Here is a 20,127-nt window from a genome sequence, read left to right as displayed (position 1 = left end):
CTTCATTTCTTCCTTGCACTCTTCTTTCCACCCTTGTGTCCTTCCTTGCATCTTGTCTTACATTAATAAATCCTGCTCATTGTACAACAGAATCCATAAATTCCTGAGAAAATTGTGTTTTAAATTTTAAACTAACAAAAAGACCTTTAAGTTTGCAGGAACTTTAGGAACGTTAATTATATAATTATTAATTATTATAATATATATAATAGTTTGTTCTTTTTGCAGTAAAACTGGCTGCATTCAGTTGGTTTTCTGTTTCTCGTTCAGGGTTACACAAAAATCAACGCTTTCAACTGGTCCAAGATTCGCAAGCTGAGCTTCAAGCGTAAAGGTTCCTCATCAAACTGAGAGCCGACCCCTCTGTAAGTCTAAGATCAAAGTTTTTATTGTTGAAATCTTGAAAAAGATGAAACTTTTCAACTGTTTTCTCCAGTTAAAACCACTATATAGTTTTATGAAGATAGACGGTCACTTTCCTTCTACACGGGTAAAAATATGTTGAAGTAGTGCTACTCTTGAATACATTTTCTGGGTACTCTCCCCACCTCTTCATTTAAGGAAAATGTTCAGTTTGATTAGTTTTTGCAAAAAGAAACCTGAGAATAAGGGTGCGTTTGTTTTCCACTCCTCTGAGTCCATACTTTGCACAACTCTTGGTGTCGTCCAGCAGAACTCCCACCACGACACGCTGGAGTTCGCCATGGCCAGCAGGGACTGCTGCAAGGTGTTCTGGAAGATCTGCGTCGAATACCACGCCTTCTTCAGGCTCTTCGAGGAGCCCAAACCCAAACCCAAGCCCCATCCTCTTCACCAGGGGGTTCCTCATTCCGGTTCAGGTGAGCCAGGACCCAGAAACTGCTTTTTCTTCTGTCTTTTTTTGCTTAAACTTACATTTATATTCACTTTCTTCCAGCGGGAGAACGCAGAAGCAAATCATCGACCACCTGAAAGACTCTGAGCTGAAGAAAGTCCCGTTTGAGAGGTGAAGAAGTGTCCTGGTTCTGCTCCAGTTTCTCAAACAGACCTTTGTGTGTGGCTGTAATCAGATTTGCCTGGTGGGTTTAGCTGATTAGTGGCGCATGCTTTGACCTGGTGTCGCCTCCCGTTTTCACAGGAAACACAGCAAGGTTCTGTCCAGCAGCAGCATGTCGCCGCACTCGTCTTCCTTCAGATCCCAAGTGCCAAAAGAGGTAAAACACCTTCCTGCCTTACCTACCGCCATAATTAATACATTAATCACATGATGAATTAAAATGAGCTCCACATTAACAAAATCAAAACAAATTGAGATAAAGTATGCTATGATTGATACCAAATTTGTTTGGCTTTGTAAGTGTGCGGGGAACCGGTTGACCTTTAATGACCTATAAATGTAAAACAATGGCGGCACAAACAAAAATATTGCATTTGACACCAATTTTGTTTAATTTCAAGAAGGTGGGAGGGCAAATTCACTCAGTCTGAAATCAGACGGTATTCTAGTTGATTTTCCAGACTGGGAAGTCGGAATTTCCCAGAATGTAGCATTGGCTAACACTTTTACTTTTTACAAAAGTCCTAACTGGCAGTATTGCCTGTTTGAGCCTGATGATTAATATATCTTTAAGATCAAGTTTGTCATCAGAGACTTCACAATAGATTTGATTTATCTCGTCTTCCATTTCCAGTGTTGAATTTGCGATATTTTATGCTATTAAGAATTAACTCAAAACAACAATATTATCGTTTATGTCACTTGTTTTTCTTGGTATATTTTGCAGAGTGCCACATCTATTCTGTTAGCAGACCGGCCCGACTCGGCCAAAGCCAACGGCACCGAGGAACCTCCGACCAACGGCTTCCCCGACAGCGCCCTCAACTCGGACCCGAGCCGACAGAACCACAACGGAGCGGGCCAGCACCTCCTGAACCCAGGTCCAACCTGCAGGGCAAACAAAGGCAGCAGCTCCTCTATTCCTTACATAGACTGCAGCGACATAGACAGCGAATGCGACGTGGGGAAGAGCGGCAGGGCCCCCAGGGGCCACAGCAGCGCAAACGACAGCAATGAGGATGAGGGCAGAGATGGGGGTCTGTTCGGGGTGGTGAACGGGTTCTACCACACCAACCACCAGGGGCTGATGCAGCAGGGGGTGATGGGAAACAGAAATGCAGAGGAGGTTCTGTCCAATGGCGGCTCCTTCCACAGCCGCCTGCCGCTCCACAGCACGCTGCTGGACGAGATCTTCCAGGGCCGAGACAAGCGCGGCGCCGGCGTCGCTCGCCCGCTGGGGACCGGGACTCGCAGCCAGTGCTCCAGCCCGGTCATCAGCAGCTTCCACCCGCGTACCAATTCGCTCAGCGCCGAAATGACAAACGGGCACGGTCAGCCGCGCGTCGGGTCGCGGTGGGACGACGGCGGCCATTATTTTAGCAAACGGCCCGGCGCCGTCCCCGTTGAGGCTCCCGACATCCCGCCGTCGTCCCACTACGGCAGCTACTCCCCAATCCTCTCAAGCCGCACGCCGCCACATTCGTCCAAACCATATAACCTCAACATCATGCGGAATCGTTCCGACACCGACCCGTTCATCCTCAGCCAGATTACTTCCACCCCGATACGCCGAGTGGAAACCCCGTGCTCCGCCCCGACGGCGCGGAAAGCCGGGATAGCTAACGGTAATCTTGCGGTTCCGGGTCAAGCGCGGTCGAACGCGGCGGCCCAGCTGTTTGGCCAAAAACCAAACAACAACAACAACACGCTGAGTCAGCCGGTCCAAATGATCGACGGGTCCACCAGCAGCGGCACCGACACCAGCGACACAGAATCCGACACCGGCAGCAGCGCGTACAGCCAGCCGCTGCTGTACGGTAACCCCGCGGCGGTTAGCGCCACCGACGGGAAGTTAACGTTTGGGAGTCTGCGGGCCGACGAGGAGCGGGAGCAGCGGTACCGGTTCGGTGAGGAAGACGTGGCTGGTCAGGTTTTTAGCTGCTGAGCAGGAAAATACAACCAGACTTTGATTTAATCTACAGTTTAACTTATTTACCTTTTAAATATCTGGATGAGAATCTGGGACGCCTCATTAAATATTGTGTTCTCTGGAAAATAAAGAGATTTAAATAGTCATGTTTTACTCACTAAAGATATAAACTAAAATGTAAAAGTAATATTCTACATTTTGTGAGCTTATTGTGTTTAAAAAAACTATTTATTACTTTTTTTTAGGTAATGGTAATACTTCTCTTGAAAAACATTCCTATTTGACAAGTTTCTTCAAATGTGATTTTTTTTAAATCACTAAATTGCAGAAAAAGATTTAATTTAATCATATTTTCAAATGTTCTTATTTATGAAAATGGTTAGACTAACATTTCAGGTTTTTTTTAATTAACTGAAATCTATCATGAAAAATAAATCAGACGAGAAATTTTTCTCTATAAGTGATAATATTAGTATGTCTGTGTGAGATATTTTTTATCCATTTTATTTACTTATTCCTCACTAGAAATTATAAATTTGTAATTTGACTTTTTCAGGAGTTAAATTAAATTTGACGTCTAAGTATTTTTAGAAAACACACGTTTCCATGGGGTGTCCTCATTTTTTCACACAACTCTGAAGGTAGAGGAAAAACATTTTAGTAAACTTTTTACAACTCTTTATAAAAAAAGTTTGCATAACAGATTGTGATCAAGTTTAACCGTATTTTTGTAATTGTACAATGGACGATTTTTAACAGAAATCTGTCGTTTTCTACTTTCATATAGATGTTTTTTTCTACGCCCATCTGTTTTATTTTTTCCGTCTGAACCAGCTTTTGATGCTGGTTTATCTTGTTGTGACGACAGTCTTGTAAATAGTTAAAATTTCCGCGTAAATAACTTTTTTTAAGGGGAAATCCTTCCTGTACAATGTGCCATAACTTAAAAACTTTGTATTTACAAGGAAATCTTGAAGCTCACATTTGGAGCTTCTAGTTAAGACTAGTTCTGCAAGACTTCCAGCTGTTTCTTTAGCATTGATTATTATATAGGTCTTAGTGTAGCAGGATTGTTAGGTTTGTTGATATTTAGCTGATAAATTAGAGCGATTTCTTGACTTATTGAGGAGAAACTGATTTATTTAGAGGTGTTGATTTGACATGAATCTCTTTCTGTGTCCATGTTTGTGGCGTGAAATAAAACCTTAGAGTTTGACTTTGTATTGTGCAATAGCAGTTTTCCTTAGAGGTTTTTATTGGGGCATTAGAGGGAAAGTTGTGAGCAGCTCAGTTTATTTAAAGAAATGGTTGATCTTAATTATAGCCCTGTTTAATTGTATATGTTTTCCCAGAGGATGGGTTGTATTTTAGTGTTTAAAGTGGCAGAAGAGGTCCTTTTGAGCACTTTTTGTTAATTATTTCAGATTACTTTAACTCTAATGTGGATGTTTGCTCAGGAGATCTGTTAAAGGTGTTTTTCCACCTGTTACGCAGCATTTATTAGATTTTATTAGAGAAAAGTCAATAAAAAAACGAAAAAGCTGCAATAATGAGTTTGCTTAAGTGTGCACATCCATAAACTAATACAGTTTGACATCCTAAAAGTTGCATAAAACAATTAGTGCAAGGATTTGCACACTTATATTTTACTCTAACAGATTTTTTCCTGTTAATTTGTGCTGGATGCATGTTGCATTAAAGGAGGGAAGTATTTTTCATGTTTTTTAACTTTATAGTAGCACTGGTGTGAAGACTTTAGAGAACTTATTTTATATATATCCTCGACTGAGATTGATTAGCTTTGAATTGAAAACAGTCCGATTTAGTGATATATTTTTCTGTTTTTCCTTCACATCTCTTTGTTTTCCTCACTGTAACTCAAAAGCACCACCCATAGCTGCCTGCTTGTGCTCGGCTCGGCCCCTGGCATGAACTCCACACTCGGCAATTAAATCTGAATGTTCCCTTTCACTCAGTTCTGCTGCTCTTTCCTCACCTCTTAAACTGCAGTTTATAGGAGGCTCCTCATCTCCATCTGTCATTTGTTGCCCGTTCGGCTGCCTGTTCTCCACTTTTATTTTTGCTCTCACTGGAACAAGCAAATTCAGCTCAAGCCAGTATTTCACACCAATTTGAGGTTATTTTTGCTTCATATTGTTCACGAATGTACTGCTTCAAATCTGATTGGGTTAAATGTGGAAGATGTTTGACTTTTTTTCCTGCTTTCTTCTGAAAAAAACAACTTTCTGCTTTGAAATGCACTGTTTTTTTTCTTTCTGTTCCTATGAATGCATGTTAACCAGGCTGGAAAAGTGTCACTTTACTGCTTTTTGCTCACTTTGTGTGTGTGTGTGTGTGTGTGTTGAGGGGTTCACAATGGTTCAAAATGTTTGAGATGCAGGTGATGCAGTCAAACATAAAACCAAGCAGATGCTCTTTATGTTTTGTTTCTTAATTTTCGGAGTTGTGCCTTTCAATTGCTCTCCCCTCCTGAGTAAATCACCTGCACCTCGTTTATTTCAAACATTTAGGAATCCGTTGTGTTTTGGATTTGTGCGACTTAGCTCCAGTTTTTTTGTAAACAGAGTGGGAGGGTGAAGACAGACAGACCAGTGAAGTTCATAATAATGCAATTATGCAAGTGTACAGAAGATATATTTGAGAAACGAGGCGTTTATGTTGTCAGATGCAGAAGTCTGCGTGTTGTCAGAGCTTGAAAACATGTATAAACACAGGAACACTGGAGCCGAGTCCCACACTGTGCCGTCCTTACACTCTGCCTGTTTCATATTTGCATTTGCTACCACTCAATTCCACTGATGCTTCTTCTTTGTCATTTTAATGAAACTGAATGTACAGTGTACAGTAACTGTCATGGCACATTAGGGTTATTTTAGGTTGAAAGAAATCTTGGAGCTACGGGATGTGTTTTTCTGCTATCTTTAATCTTAATAAATTAGCTTTTGCCTCATCTAAATTTGATAAATCTAGAAAAAGTATTGATTGTTTTTTAATACTAACCACTTCCACTGGCTCTCTGGATTTTTTTAACTACCTAAAAGGCCTTTTAAATGTCCTTACATTGTAACAGGCTTCTATGATTTTGTATTCATGCTTGTAAATTTGTATGTTTATGGACTTAATCCGAACCAAATTTGTTAGTTTTACCACTTTATATACTAAAATTATTCTTTATTCTTGTTATTATTACATAGTTGTCCTGATATTTGGTGAAAAAAGGGAATAGATTGATCTATTCAGCGTTAGATATGGGATACCAGCTAATGCTAACAGCTAGTTAGCTTAGCTTAACTCATTTAGCTTAGCTTAAGAGAGATCATAAATATCAAAGTATCAGTTTACAAAGAATTAAAGTTAAATAAACAAACAGTACAATGTTTTTTTTAATGGAAGTGGGAGTATTTTGGTTATTTTTGCAACTTGTTTAAATTTTTTAACTTCACCTTAGACTAAAAATGGAGTTTTAGAATTAAATCTGCATGTTTTTCTGCTGTTAGCTGCCGACTTTTGAAAAGACTTCAGCTAGCCTCGCCGTGTTGCTGCTAATTTAAACATTAGCGACTGCTCCTGTTTGCATGTTAATTTTCTACTTTTAAAGCTGACTAAATCACCAAAAATAAAATAAAAAACTGCCTAAATCTGAATAATAATAATAATAATTTTCTGATAAATATGTACAGTTTCACTCGTGTTCTATCACTTTTGCAACGCTGTTCCTTCACATCTATCGCCAAACTCTTGCTGGATGTTTTATTTGTTGCTTCTATGACTTTTCCTCCTTTCTTTCTTTCATTCGTCTCACTTTTTAATCTGTTTGTGGTGCACTAGTGTTAATAAAAAAAACATTGTTTAACATAAAAAGGGACTCCAGAGTTCTGTTTGAACTGTGACCCCTCCCCCTGTGTTGCATTGTGGTAGATGTAGTCTTCCTGTTAGCATGTGTGTGTTTTGGAGTTTTTTTCTCATAGCACCGCTGCATAGATCTGCACTCACTGGTTGCGATGGTTTTACCCATGATGCAGTTTGATGTATAGCAGTGGAAACTTTGCAGAACTGGGCAAGTATACAGTTGAATTTAGAATCATGTAGTTTAGTAGTAGTAGCAATAGTATTAGTACTAGTATTTGTAGCTGGTTTCTACAGTTTAATGGGAGATGTTTGTGTAATGCTAGTATTTAATTGCGACATGCATATTTCAGATTACCACTAAGACTCAATTTGCGGTTTCCCTGACCTACTTCCATTTCCTACACATTGCATGACTGAACATCAGTACGTTTCTCTTGGAAGTTGAGATTAATGCTAAAAATGGTTAATTTTCTCTCATGTTTTGGTTTTGTTTTAGTAGATGTAATTTATTCGGGGTTCCTATGCAGTCTGGAACTGGATTTTAGTATTTCCCAGTTTGGATAATTGTGGAAAAAGAAAATAAGTTTGCAGAAAAATATTTGGATTTCCAGACTTTGTTTTTTTTACTTTTTATTCTCCCTTGTTTCCTTCCTTCCTATCTTTGGTTTCTACCACTCATCTCTTCCCTTCTTTTATTCCATTATTTCTTCTTCTTGTGTCCTTTTCATTATTTTTTTGAATCCTTAGTTCCTTTCCTAAATTGTCTTTTTTTTCCTCGTCTCCTTCCTCAGTTTCTTCCTTCGCTCCCTCCAACCTAAGTTTCCTACGTCCTTAACTTTTACATTTTTTCTTTTCTTTTTTCCTCCCTTTCATTTATTTGTAATAACATAATAGCAAATGTTAAAATTTTATATTTTTAAATTAATGTAAAAGACAGAAAACCCTGGAAAATTGAGTTTAAAATGTGTAGGAACCCACATTAAAGAAATGCTTTCAATTAGAAAATCGTTTTAAAAATTTATGCTTTTATCTAGTATCTAGAAAACCAAAAGCTTCACAACCCAGTTCATCAAATTCAAAATAAAACTAAACTTTAATTTCATTTTCACACAATCTGATTAACCGTTTGCCTTGTTGTCCTTTTTCTCCTCCCCATTTGTGTTTTCCATTCCCAACGTTCAGACGGCTCCGATTCCAAGGAATCTCCGCAGGAAAGTCCCCAGCTGGTTCCGAACGGCGGCGGCCCCGGGGAGGATCAGGAGAGGGGCGTCGCCGGCATGGCGGATGTGTGTCAGATTCCAGGGGGTCATCCGCTGTCGCCGCTCACCAGCCCGCTGCTCATCGAGGCCGGATACGTCCGCCATGATGACGAAGAGGAGGCGAGGAGGAAGGTGTGCTTAGAAGTGGAAAAACAAAGAATTTGATTGGATGAATCAAAAAAAGAAGAAAATTAGCAAAATACCTGCAAATATACTACGTTGTTTTATAATTTGGCTACAATAGGACAACAAAAAGCAGAGAATAAGGTTGAAATAAATAAACACACACCCCACAGCATGATACTGCCACCACCATGCTGAATGGTTTTTATTTTAAATTTAAAGGTTTTCATAGTCATGGGAAGAAGACACAAATAATTTCAGTTTTTTATTTGCAGAACATTTTAAAAAAGATTCAGTTTTCTTCCTACTGTAATGATCTATGTAGATTTGGTGATGATCTGTGTGCCTGTATATCTGTGTAGATGTAGATGTGCTAGATGTGCTGTGTGTGCTTGTGTCCAGAAGTTTCCCACAGACAAAGCGTACTTCATGGCCAAAGAGCTGCTGACCACAGAGCGGACGTTCCTCAAGGACCTGCAGGTGATCACTGAGGTGAGAACTGCTTCCTGCTTTCAGCCAACATGTCGTCGCTTTATGGATGAATTCCTCAGAAACAGTTCGGCCAAATATTTCTGACCCTCTAATAAATCTGGAATCTGATTGGAGGATTTTCCACATCTGTTAAAGTGGAAAAGAAAGAGGAGTGGAATGTTGTTAGATATAACTAAATGTTCTCTCTCCATCATTTCTTTCCTTCTTTCCTTTCTTCCAACATTTTTCTCCCCTTGTCATCATGTTCTCTTCCTCCTGTCCTTCCTTCCATCTGCCATATTTTCTTTCTTCTTTGTATTTCTTCTTGTGTTCTTTCTTTTTCCTGCATTTCTTTTGCTGCCTCTTTTTTCTGTTTACTGTTTCTTTCTCTTTTTGTTGTTTGCTTTCTTTGTTTCTTTTGTTCTTTTTTTTAATTTTATTTCTTTCCATTTTTCCCTTTTTTCTTTTCTGCTTTTTTCTCTTTTCTGACCTTTAACCTTTAACCCGTCTTTGCAGCAGCGGTTTGGTTTCTCTGCAGGTTTTAAACTTTATTTTCAGATTGTTCTCTCTCTCTTTTCCTTCTTTCTGTTTCTCCTTATAAAATAAAACGTCTGCATCATAAATCTCCCAGTTAGAGGGCAGCGCAGCGTGGGTTGGATGGTTTAACTCTTCTGTGTTTTAAATAAAATAACTTCAGGTTCAGACACCTGCTCTGAAGTCCATCATGACCTCTGACCTTTCCTGTGGAGAAAATCTCTCTCTGCTGACATTTTTTCTTCTATTTTTTCAGTTTTCTGTTGGAAGTGGAAGGAAGGCGAACTGGACGACCTCTTGACCTCTCTCTGTCGTCCTGCTCCCTCCCTCCCTTTCCTCCTTCCTTTCTTTCTTTCTTTCTTTCCTTCTTTCTTTCCTAGCTTTGCTGTTTTTGTTCCTTAGCTCTTTCCTCATCTCCTTCCTCCTTGTGTTTCTTGTGTCCTCCTTTCTCCTAAATTTTAAATACAAATCAAATACTGAGAATTCTGGGAGTCTGGAAAAGTCTGGAATATTTTCAGTTAATGTGTCAAAAGTCTCCTCTTCATATTTTACCATTTCATGCTAATTTAGCCAGTTTCCTCTCTCTGCTGTGTGTCTTCTTCTGTTCCCAGTTCTTCCAGAAAGCTGCAGGGAAAGATGAAGCCTTTCCAGATGCCATTAAGAACCTGATCTCTTCCCACTACGATCCCGTTTACAGGTTTCACCAGGGATTCCTCAAAGAGACGGAGCAGCGGCTGGCTCAGTGGTGAGCTCTTTTCTTCTACTGTTCTCCTCCTACAGAGGGATATAAACTTTATTTTGGTTTAGAGCCTTTAGGAAGTCCTCATTTCCTTAAATTCCTGCTTTCTTGTGTCTGGAAGTCTGTAAGGTGAAGTTTTCCACCTCTGTGTGTGAAATTTATCTCATCCTGCCCTCTAGCGGAGATTTCATGCAACTGCACATGAATCAATAATAAATGCTCTTCCTCCTGCAGGGAGGGTCGGTCCAATGCTCACATCAAAGGAGATTATCAACGAATTGGAGACGTTTTACTGAAGAACGTTCAGGGATTGAGGGTGAGAGTTCGTCTGGATTTCCTCCCAGGTTGTGGCGATTGCAGATCTAATCGCTTCCTTTTGTTCCTGCAGCAGCTGACGGTTCATCTGCAGAAGCATCCGGAGTGCCTGGTGGAGCTGGAGCGAGCTTGTAGGTATGGCAGCGGAATAAAATTAAGGCCTTAAATTAACTTACCAAAAATAAATAATCTCAGGACTAATCTCATGAGATGAAATCTCATATATTCTACATCTTATTTTTTTTGTGAGACTTTTCTGTCAGTCAAAAGTTTGAGTCGCCTGCACACATCTTCATTCGTTGAGGCAAACTAGCTGCTAGCTAGCTAGCCAGCTTTTTTACATCGTTATTTTTAATATTTATTGGATTTTGTTTAACAACAAAACAAAATATACAAACATAACTGCAATGATCATTTCCAGATGATGTATCTTAGATATTCCTCCTAACTAACTTAAAAGTATAAGAAATTCTCAGTTGGAAGAGTTTTTGTGAAACATTTATGAATGTAAAATTTGGCAGGCAGTATGTTAATATTTATCAAATTTTCTATTTCTGATTTAATTTCCATATTTGATCCCTTGAACAGGATTTGATTTTTCAGTTTCTTTTTGCAGGCATTGAATGTAACATTGATTTTAGACTCACTTTTCATGTGTGTCTTGTAAAATAAACATGTTTCCACCGCTGAGAAGCGGCCATATTGAAACACAAATCCACTTTACAAATCCTAACTTGGGTAGTTGGAGTTCCTAGTGGAAAATCTGCGTTCCAGTTGATTCTCTTCAAATGGGAAGATGGAATTTCCCAGTTCAGAGTTCAACTGGAACGCAGCATAAGAGTAGCTCTGAAGTTATGAGGTTTTGTGGACTTTAAACTTACTGGTCTGGCACCAGTCTGACCTTTTTAAATGGTTTGTGCAAATTTCAGATTTAGCATGTTTTTGTTCTTCCATTTTGGTTTGTATTGCTTCTAATAAGTTGGTGATAAGTTAGTATCTTTTTGTGTCTGGAACCCTCCTGATTTTTGAGTCTGCTGTTACCTAGCAACCCCAGCAGAGCCCAGTGTCGTTGCCTAGCGACCCCAGAGTAGCTCAGGGCTTACCAAGCGTTAAGTCTCAGTCTGTGTCCAGGTCGAGTCGTAAGGTGGAGGCCGTGTGCAGGGACTTTGAGCAGCAGAGGGTTTGCTACCTGCCGCTCTACATCTTCCTGCTGCGGCCGCTGCACCGCCTGCTGCACTACAAGCTGATCCTGGAGAGGCTCTGCAAGCACTACCCGCCCACCCACAACGACTTCAGGGACAGCAGAGGTGAGTGGCCTCGCCTCGTTTCGTCTCCGCCCGCCTTTCCCCCGCCGTCGCCCCTCTAAAACCCGGCTGCCCCCGTTCCTCCAGCCGCCCTGGCAGAGATCTCGGAGACGGCGCTGCAGCTTCAGGGCATCATGATGAAGATGGAGAACTTCCAGAAGCTGCTGGAGCTGAGGAAGGATCTGACCGGCGTGGAGAACCTCGTCACGCCTGGCAGGGTGTGTCTTCCTCCGCGCTGTCGCCTCCTCAGGTCTGCCAGACTCCAGCTGACGGGTGGTGTTTGTGTTTGTGGCCTGCAGGAGTTCATCAGGCTGGGCTGCCTCAGCAAGCTGTCAGGGAAAGGTCTGCAGCAGAGGATGTTCTTCCTGGTACCAATCACAGCTTCACTCCGTTTACTCTGCTGCTCCAGAAAACTAAACACAGGGATATTTATGCACCTCAGTCCCAAAACCGAATCGCTCTTCTTCCCCTCTTTTTCCTTCCTTTCCTTCTCCCTCCAGTTTCTTCGTTCCTCGCTCATTAAATTTTTCTTTTCTACATTTCAACATCTGTTTGTGGTGTTTCCTTTGTTTTTTTTTCTTTTTTCCTCCTTGTCTTTTTCTCCCTTTTGTTTTACCTCATATCCATCTTTGTCCTTCTCACCTATCCTTGCCTCCTTCTGTAGTTCCTCATTCCTACCTTGTTTCCTCCCTCCTTTTTTCATTCTTATGTCCTTTTTCCTTTCCTTCTCCATCTTTCTTTCTCTTTTTTCCTTCTTTCCTTATTTTCTTTCATTCCTTTCATCCTTCTTGTGTCTTTAATTCCAATCTCATTTTCTTCTTTCTGTCATTCTTTTTGTCTCCTTCCTCTCTTCCTTGTTTTCTTCCTTTCCTTCTGCCTGCTCTCTGTAGATGCCTCTTTCATACATTCAAAGTTCATTTTTGTGTAAAATTTGTTTGAAATGTAATTAAATGTCAGATAAATCTTGTATCTTACACGACGGCGTGTAGGAATGGTGTCCTTCTGATTTTATAACCGCTTCCCGTTTCCTCCAGTTCAGTGATTGTTTGATGTACACCAGTCGAGGAACGACTTCGTCCAACCAGTTTAAGGTCCACGGCCAGCTGTCGCTGTACGGCATGACGGTGTGTGATCAATAATAAGATCAAAATAACAATTATTGATCAGATTCAAATATATTCTGTGTATTTTTTAATGCGTTTCTGCTTCTGTTTTTCAGATCAGAGAAAGTGAGGAGGAGTGGGGGGTCCCTCATTCGTTTACGCTCTTTGGACAGCGGCAGTCTGTGGTGGTGGCAGCCAGGTCAGGAAAACGACACATTTCAGCTGTTTTTATTCCTCTAGAGGCTTAAAAATAAACACTTTCTTTTTTTATATATAATATCTTGTTTTATTTTCTGAAAAAGAAAAAAATTATGGAAAATATTTTTATAAAGTGGCTTTTATTTCAGTCGTTGAAATGATCCTTTCGAATCTGATGCTTATGAGTTGAAATTTGAAATTATAACTTAACAAGATGCTCAACATTCATCATTTTATCATCATTTTAGTTTTCATGTTGACATTTTCTTAAAATTATGACTTCATTCTGGTCATCTTGGCGCTTTATTCTCGCATTATCTCTCGTTTTACTCAAACTGTGACTTTGTTCTTGGAGTAAAAAATTGTAAAAAATCACAGACTGAATTCAAGTCCACATAAACAGAAGCTGCAAAAAATAAGCTGTCAAACACACTGTAAAAACCAAACTTACCAAGTATATTTAGTTGAGTTTCTAGTGAAAATATCTTAATACAGTCTAAATAAGACAAAACAAACTAAAGGAGCTTTTTTTTAACTTAATAATTTCTTAAAATTGGGAAAGAACTAGTTTCTCCATTGGCAGATTCTTTCACTAATAAAAAGACATTTTTACCTTTTTATAAGTTAAATAATCTGCCAATGGAACTAGTACTATTAAAAATCAATATTAAGTAATTAATTACTTAAAAGGAGCTCCTAATTTTATTGAAAACTTAGTTGTAAGTTAGTGTTGTCTTATTTCAAGTGTATTAAGATATTTGCACTAGAAACTCGACCAAAACTACTTGGTAAGATATTTGTTTTTGCAGTGCAAAATGGCGGCCAATCTGAACTGTGAAAATCCAAGGAGTTCATTGATGAAAAAAATAAAGAAGCCATATTTGTTTGTTCCTGCAGTTGTGCTGCAGAGATGGAGCGCTGGGTGGAGGACATCAGGATGGCCATCGACCTGGCAGAACAGAGCAGCAGCCCAAACGTGGAGCTGCTGTCCACCAGTCCACCCGACACCAGTAAGATGCTCCCAGTAGACCAGCAGTCAAACTGGTCCCAACACCCGTCCAGACGTTGTGTCTTTGTCCTTCAGAGCCTTTGGAGGACACTGGAGCTGAGCTGGAGTCGGAAGAGGAGCTCTGTGGCTCGCGCTCGTCCCTCGAGCGTCAGAGTCACCGTGGCAACACCACCGTTCACGTGCTGGCATCGCAACACCAGCGTGTCCATGGTGGACTTCAGCGTCGCCGTGGAGGTGCTGCTCTGCTCTCCGCACTCATCTGTGCTTCATTCTGTGTGGTTTCCTGCTCAGCTTGTCTTCTCTTTATCCACCTGTCCTCTTCCACTCCATCTGTGCCTTCATTTGTTATCTGCTCACGCTGGCATCGGTAGGGCTGGTCAGTGAGTTCATGAGGCCCCGCAGTCTCACCTTGTGGTTTGCAGCCATTCTGTTACTGACATCTGGTGGCGCAGAGAGGTACTGCAGCAGCCGGGAAAGCACTTCTCTGTTTAGAAAGTTGTTCTACAAGTCAAATTGGTGAGAGTTTTGTGAAAGTAAAGAGTAGATGGTAGTAGAGGCGAGCAGCTTTCCCTTTTTACTCAATTTGTCCAATTTTCTAATCAAAATTGTAAGCAGGGGTGTTTTAATGAGCTTTGGGCTTCCTGTGCTTGTGTTTGCAGAACCAGCTCTCAGGTAACCTGCTGAGGAAGTTCAAGAACAGCAACGGCTGGCAGAAACTCTGGGTGGTCTTCACTAACTTCAGCCTCTTTTTCTACAAGTCGCACCAGGTAAGACGTGCAAACGCGTAACGAAGAGTCCCTCTGGGATTTCTTTAACAGTATCTGGCCTTCCTGCAGGATGAGTACCCTCTGGCCAGCCTCCCTCTCCTGGGCTACTCCGTCACCGTCCCGGCCGAGTCCGAGAACATCCACAAAGATTACGTCTTCAAGCTTCACTTTAAATCCCACGTGTACTACTTCAGATCAGAGAGCGAGTACACCTTTGAACGGTGGGTGTTCGCTCAACAAAGAGCAGCGATTTAATCTAGTTTTACCCAGGGTGAGTGTTTTATTTAAACCACAGAAGACAATTAAGAAGTTATAACATCCAGGGTTCCTACAAAAGGTGGAAATGTCAGGAGGAGATCTGAAATATTTTCCAAATTTGGAAAAATTCCAGGATCCTTCTTAAGTTCATAAGTAAAACCAATGTGAGACAATAATTGACCAAGAAATTTGAATTTGGAATTTAAAATAAAAAATCAGCGAGAGCCTTTGAGAAAGTGGAAAATATGAACTGATTTCTTTCACAAACTAAACTTCTGTTGGTTTCCAGGTGGATGGAGGTGATCCGCAGCGCCACCTGCTCCGCCAGCCGCCCCCTGCTGAGCTCCAGGAAGGATCTTTACTGATGACTCTGTCATCTCCACCTCGGCCTTATACAAAACCACAGACTTCTCTTCCAGCCTTTTAAAAATCACACTTTTTTACACACCAACACACTCAGAGGTCCTCAAAGTTCCTTTCACGCCATTTATTTTCAATGTTCTTACTTTTTCTGTGCCAAACTGGAAAATATTGGTAGTATTGTCCTTATTTTCACTTTTTTAACTCGACATATTTAGAGCTCCATAAAGCAGATTTGTGGATTAATCATGATGCCAGATTAGGACACAGAAACCATGTTTTTCTTTTTGTAATTCCTCTTTGTACAGTATTTTGATAACACTGTGAAAATAGTTTTTTTCTTCTTCGTTTTGTCTTCACTGAAAAGAAACACTTCAGACCTGCTTCCAAAGCCGACAGAGATTTTCTATCTTTATCGCTTTCTTCCCAGTATTTTTCCAGCTTTCTGGAATAGTTTTGAAAAGTTTGTGTTCATATGAAAAATAAACAAAGCAAATTACAGATTATTTCGTATTTTACTTGTAGAGATTGCAGGTTTTAATCCTTCATGACGGTGTTCCCCAGGCATTGTGTTGGGGATCCTGCAGAATCATTTTTTCCATCGGCTTGGGAGCCAAAATATCCAGTTGAAAATACTCAAAGATCACAAAACTTTTTAGTATTTTTCTTTCAATTAGAATTACAAAAACTGTTGTATTTTTTTTAAATTTTACCTCCTGAATAAACAACAACCTAAACACAATATTTTAATGAAATAAGCAAATGAGATTTCAGTAGATTTGAAACAAAAAAGCAGCAAAACATATCCTAAAATATTCCAGTTGATTCTTTTGGGTTTTTTTAGCGACATTAACAGGATTTTTCTCACTTTTACTTTATTTTGCCACCTTTATCAAGTCAGCATTTCATTAGAAGCCACTGGATGTTTTTAGTCCCTTTTACTAATAAATTAAATGGAATTAAAAACCAGAACCTGGGTGAAAACTTTGTGTTGCACCTCATTTTAAGAGTTGACTCCTGTTTCAGTCTTGTCATGTCTCTTCACACTGGTTTGTGCTTCTTTGTCTATGGATTATCTCTGTAATCCAGACAAAAAAACCTGTTGCCCTACTTTTATTTGTGCAAAAAAAAGCTTTTATTGTGTATGAGAAGAGACGAACACTTACTGAAGAATTCAAAAGCACCACAAGCAGCGACTTGTTCAGCAGAGGAAGTAACATTAATCTTTTATATTCCTGTAACATAAAATACCTCATATAATGAGGTTGTAGATCCACAAAACACACTGGACCAGAGAAACAACCTGAAAAGATCCAGTGTTTCAGGACACAGCGGCCCAGTCAAATCACGCTGAACACCAGAATAAGCAAAAAACTCAAATAGTTAAAGTACAGAGGAAGCTTTTTTAATATCTGCGTACAATCCCCCTCTACTGTGCTGCTTTACATTTAATTAAAGAATACAAAATAAGACTCATCTTTTATTATATTAACATTTTCATTTTTAAATATTGCTAACAGCTGATTGTCTCCCAGAAAGTTGTTCATTAAAAGACAAAGTATAAAAAGCAGACATGAATTTTCGGATAAGACTTTGAGTGTATTTTAATAAGTGAATTTTCTAATCTGGTTTTAAATCATTAAGAACAGAAAACTTGATCAGTTATTGATTCGTTACTCATTTGCTAGAACTCTTGATCCTTTCTATGGATTTAAAAGCAGCATCACTATTCCGGTCTTCCCTCAGCGTGAATTTTAGCCCGTGGTCTCCGTTGGAGTCGTAGTTGTCGTAGGTGGGCAGTGATGGCCAGTCCGGCTGGTAGGTGGTGGTGCTGTACACAAACGCCTCCATGATGCTTCCAGGTGACAGCTTCTCCTCCTTGTCCGCCATCTTGATTTCCAGCTCCACTACAGTCCGCTGGTACATGGTGGGAACCTTCTCGAACCAGTCCAGGTATTGCAGCATCTTTTCGTCCACTTTGTAGATTTCCCCATTAACTCTCTTACCTTGTCCAGGAAGGTTAAGGAGGAAAGGGATGTTATACTTGGTAGCGATCACCAGTGGATGCTTCTGGACGGTGACGGCGGTACGAGGAACTCGGCCTTTCCATTACTGCTGTCTGTCATGTAGGGGTAATTGGGTTGGCCCCTCTTTAGGGAGCCGTAAACAAAAACACGATGCATGAAGACTGAAGGCACCTGGGAAATAAAGAAGGATTATTGATATAGTTCTGGTTTGTTCACCTGCATTGAATCAATATTATTTACATATCTCGAAAAAAGTACAACTTAAAGCTGCAGTATGTAAATTTTATAAACTATGTTTTTACATATTTGTAAAAATTGTCACCATGTCTGAAAGTTTGAGACGGAAATTGCAAAAGATTGATCTGAAGAAATAACCCAACCAGAAACAACCAATCAGAGCCAGGAGGAGGGGCTTACTGCTAAAGGCCTTCCTGCAGGATGAGTACCCTCTGGCCAGCCTCCCTCTCCTGGGCTACTCCGTCACCGTCCCGGCCGAGTCCGAGAACATCCACAAAGATTACGTCTTCAAGCTTCACTTTAAATCCCACGTGTACTACTTCAGATCAGAGAGCGAGTACACCTTTGAACGGTGGGTGTTCGCTCAACAAAGAGCAGCGATTTAATCTAGTTTTACTCAAGGGTGAGTGTTTTTTTAAACCACAGAAGACAATTAAGAAGTTATAACATCCAGGGTTCCTACAAAAGGTGGAAATGTCAGGAGGAGATCTGAAATATTTTCCAAATTTGGAAAAATTCCAGGATCCTTCTTAAGTTCATAAGTAAAACCAATGTGAGACAATAATTGACCAAGAAATTTGAATTTGGAATTTAAAATAAAAAATCAGCGAGAGCCTTTGAGAAAGTGGAAAATATGAACTGATTTCTTTCACAAACTAAACTTCTGTTGGTTTCCAGGTGGATGGAGGTGATCCGCAGCGCCACCTGCTCCGCCAGCCGCCCCCTGCTGAGCTCCAGGAAGGATCTTTACTGATGACTCTGTCATCTCCACCTCGGCCTTATACAAAACCACAGACTTCTCTTCCAGCCTTTTAAAAATCACACTTTTTTACACACCAACACACTCAGAGGTCCTCAAAGTTCCTTTCACGCCATTTATTTTCAATGTTCTTACTTTTTCTGTGCCAAACTGGAAAATATTGGTAGTATTGTCCTTATTTTCACTTTTTTAACTCGACATATTTAGAGCTCCATAAAGCAGATTTGTGGATTAATCATGATGCCAGATTAGGACACAGAAACCATGTTTTTCTTTTTGTAATTCCTCTTTGTACAGTATTTTGATAACACTGTGAAAATAGTTTTTTTCTTCTTCGTTTTGTCTTCACTGAAAAGAAACACTTCAGACCTGCTTCCAAAGCCGACAGAGATTTTCTATCTTTATCGCTTTCTTCCCAGTATTTTTCCAGCTTTCTGGAATAGTTTTGAAAAGTTTGTGTTCATATGAAAAATAAACAAAGCAAATTACAGATTATTTCGTATTTTACTTGTAGAGATTGCAGGTTTTAATCCTTCATGACGGTGTTCCCCAAGGCATTGTGTTGGGGATCCTGCAGAATCATTTTTTCCATCGGCTTGGGAGCCAAAGTATCCAGTTGAAAATACTCAAAGATCACAAAACTTTTTAGTATTTTTCTCTTTAATTAGAATTACAAAAACTGTTGTATTTTTTTTAAAATTTTACCTCCTGAATAAACAACAACCTAAACACAATATTTTAATGAAATAAGCAAATGAGATTTCAGTAGATTTGAAACAAAAAAGCAGCAAAACATATCCTAAAATATTCCAGTTGATTCTTTTGGGTTTTTTTAGCGACATTAACAGGATTTTTCTCACTTTTACTTTATTTTGCCACCTTTATCAAGTCAGCATTTCATTAGAAGCCACTGGATGTTTTTAGTCCCTTTTACTAATAAATTAAATGGAATTAAAAACCAGAACCTGGGTGAAAACTTTGTGTTGCACCTCATTTTAAGAGTTGACTCCTGTTTCAGTCTTGTCATGTCTCTTCACACTGGTTTGTGCTTCTTTGTCTATGGATTATCTCTGTAATCCAGACAAAAAAAACCTGTTGCCCTACTTTTATTTGTGCAAAAAAAAGCTTTTATTGTGTATGAGAAGAGACGAACACTTACTGAAGAATTCAAAAGCACCACAAGCAGCGACTTGTTCAGCAGAGGAAGTAACATTAATCTTTTATATTCCTGTAACATAAAATACCTCATATAATGAGGTTGTAGATCCACAAAACACACTGGACCAGAGAAACAACCTGAAAAGATCCAGTGTTTCAGGACACAGCGGCCCAGTCAAATCACGCTGAACACCAGAATAAGCCATAAAAAACTCAAATAGTTAAAGTACAGAGGAAGCTTTTTTAATATCTGCCGTACAATCCCCCTCTGCTGTGCTGCTTTACATTTAATTAAAGAATACAAAATAAGACTCATCTTTTATTATATTAACATTTTCATTTTTAAATATTGCTAACAGCTGATTGTCTCCCAGAAAGTTGTTCATTAAAAGACAAAGTATAAAAAGCAGACATGAATTTTCGGATAAGACTTTGAGTGTATTTTAATAAGTGAATTTTCTAATCTGGTTTTAAATCACTAAGAACAGAAAACTTGATCAGTTATTGATTCGTTACTCATTTGCTAGAACTCTTGATCCTTTCTGTGGGTTTAAAAGCAGCATCACTATCTCCGGTCTTCCCTCAGCGTGAATTTTAGCCCGTGGTCTCCGTTGGAGTCGTAGTTGTCATAGGTGGGCAGTGATGGCCAGTCCGGCTGGTAGGTGGTGG

At 39.8% G+C, this 20,127-nt stretch overlaps 2 protein-coding genes, 1 long non-coding RNA gene and 2 pseudogenes across 3 annotated transcripts in view; 2 read left to right on the top strand and 3 right to left on the bottom strand.

The window, feature by feature from the left end:
* LOC116716687 (FERM, ARHGEF and pleckstrin domain-containing protein 1-like) overlaps positions 1-15,780 on the top strand; it is an 18,105-nt pseudogene extending 2,325 nt beyond the window's left edge.
* Positions 15,781-16,775: 995 nt separating this feature from the next.
* LOC116716690 (gamma-glutamylaminecyclotransferase C-like) lies at positions 16,776-17,527 on the bottom strand (annotated as a pseudogene).
* A 99-nt stretch (positions 17,528-17,626) lies between these two features.
* Positions 17,627-19,261, top strand: LOC116716685 (FERM, ARHGEF and pleckstrin domain-containing protein 1-like). The gene is made up of 3 exons (XM_032557507.1): positions 17,627-17,652; positions 17,701-17,892; positions 18,219-19,261. Exons 1-3 carry the CDS (start codon positions 17,627-17,629, stop codon positions 18,292-18,294), a joined length of 294 nt encoding a protein of 97 aa, XP_032413398.1. The 3' UTR covers positions 18,295-19,261.
* Positions 19,262-19,508: 247 nt separating this feature from the next.
* LOC116716692 (uncharacterized) overlaps positions 19,509-20,127 on the bottom strand; it is a 15,893-nt gene continuing 15,274 nt past the window's right edge. The window contains exon 3 of the long non-coding RNA XR_004338587.1: positions 19,509-19,888. This is a non-coding gene — a long non-coding RNA (uncharacterized LOC116716692). The remainder of the gene's footprint in view (positions 19,889-20,127) is intronic.
* LOC116716689 (gamma-glutamylaminecyclotransferase C-like) overlaps positions 19,924-20,127 on the bottom strand; it is a 4,918-nt gene continuing 4,714 nt past the window's right edge. The window contains exon 3 of the mRNA XM_032557515.1: positions 19,924-20,127. Within this exon, the coding sequence (XP_032413406.1) occupies positions 20,024-20,127 (104 nt within the window). The 3' untranslated portion in view covers positions 19,924-20,023.

Source organism: Xiphophorus hellerii, unplaced genomic scaffold (genome assembly GCF_003331165.1).
Source record: "Xiphophorus hellerii strain 12219 unplaced genomic scaffold, Xiphophorus_hellerii-4.1 PGA_scaffold_79__1_contigs__length_250000, whole genome shotgun sequence".
NCBI lineage: Eukaryota > Metazoa > Chordata > Actinopteri > Cyprinodontiformes > Poeciliidae > Xiphophorus > Xiphophorus hellerii.
The sequence above is the reverse complement of the archived record's forward strand: the minus strand, read 5'-3'. Positions and strand labels throughout refer to the sequence as shown.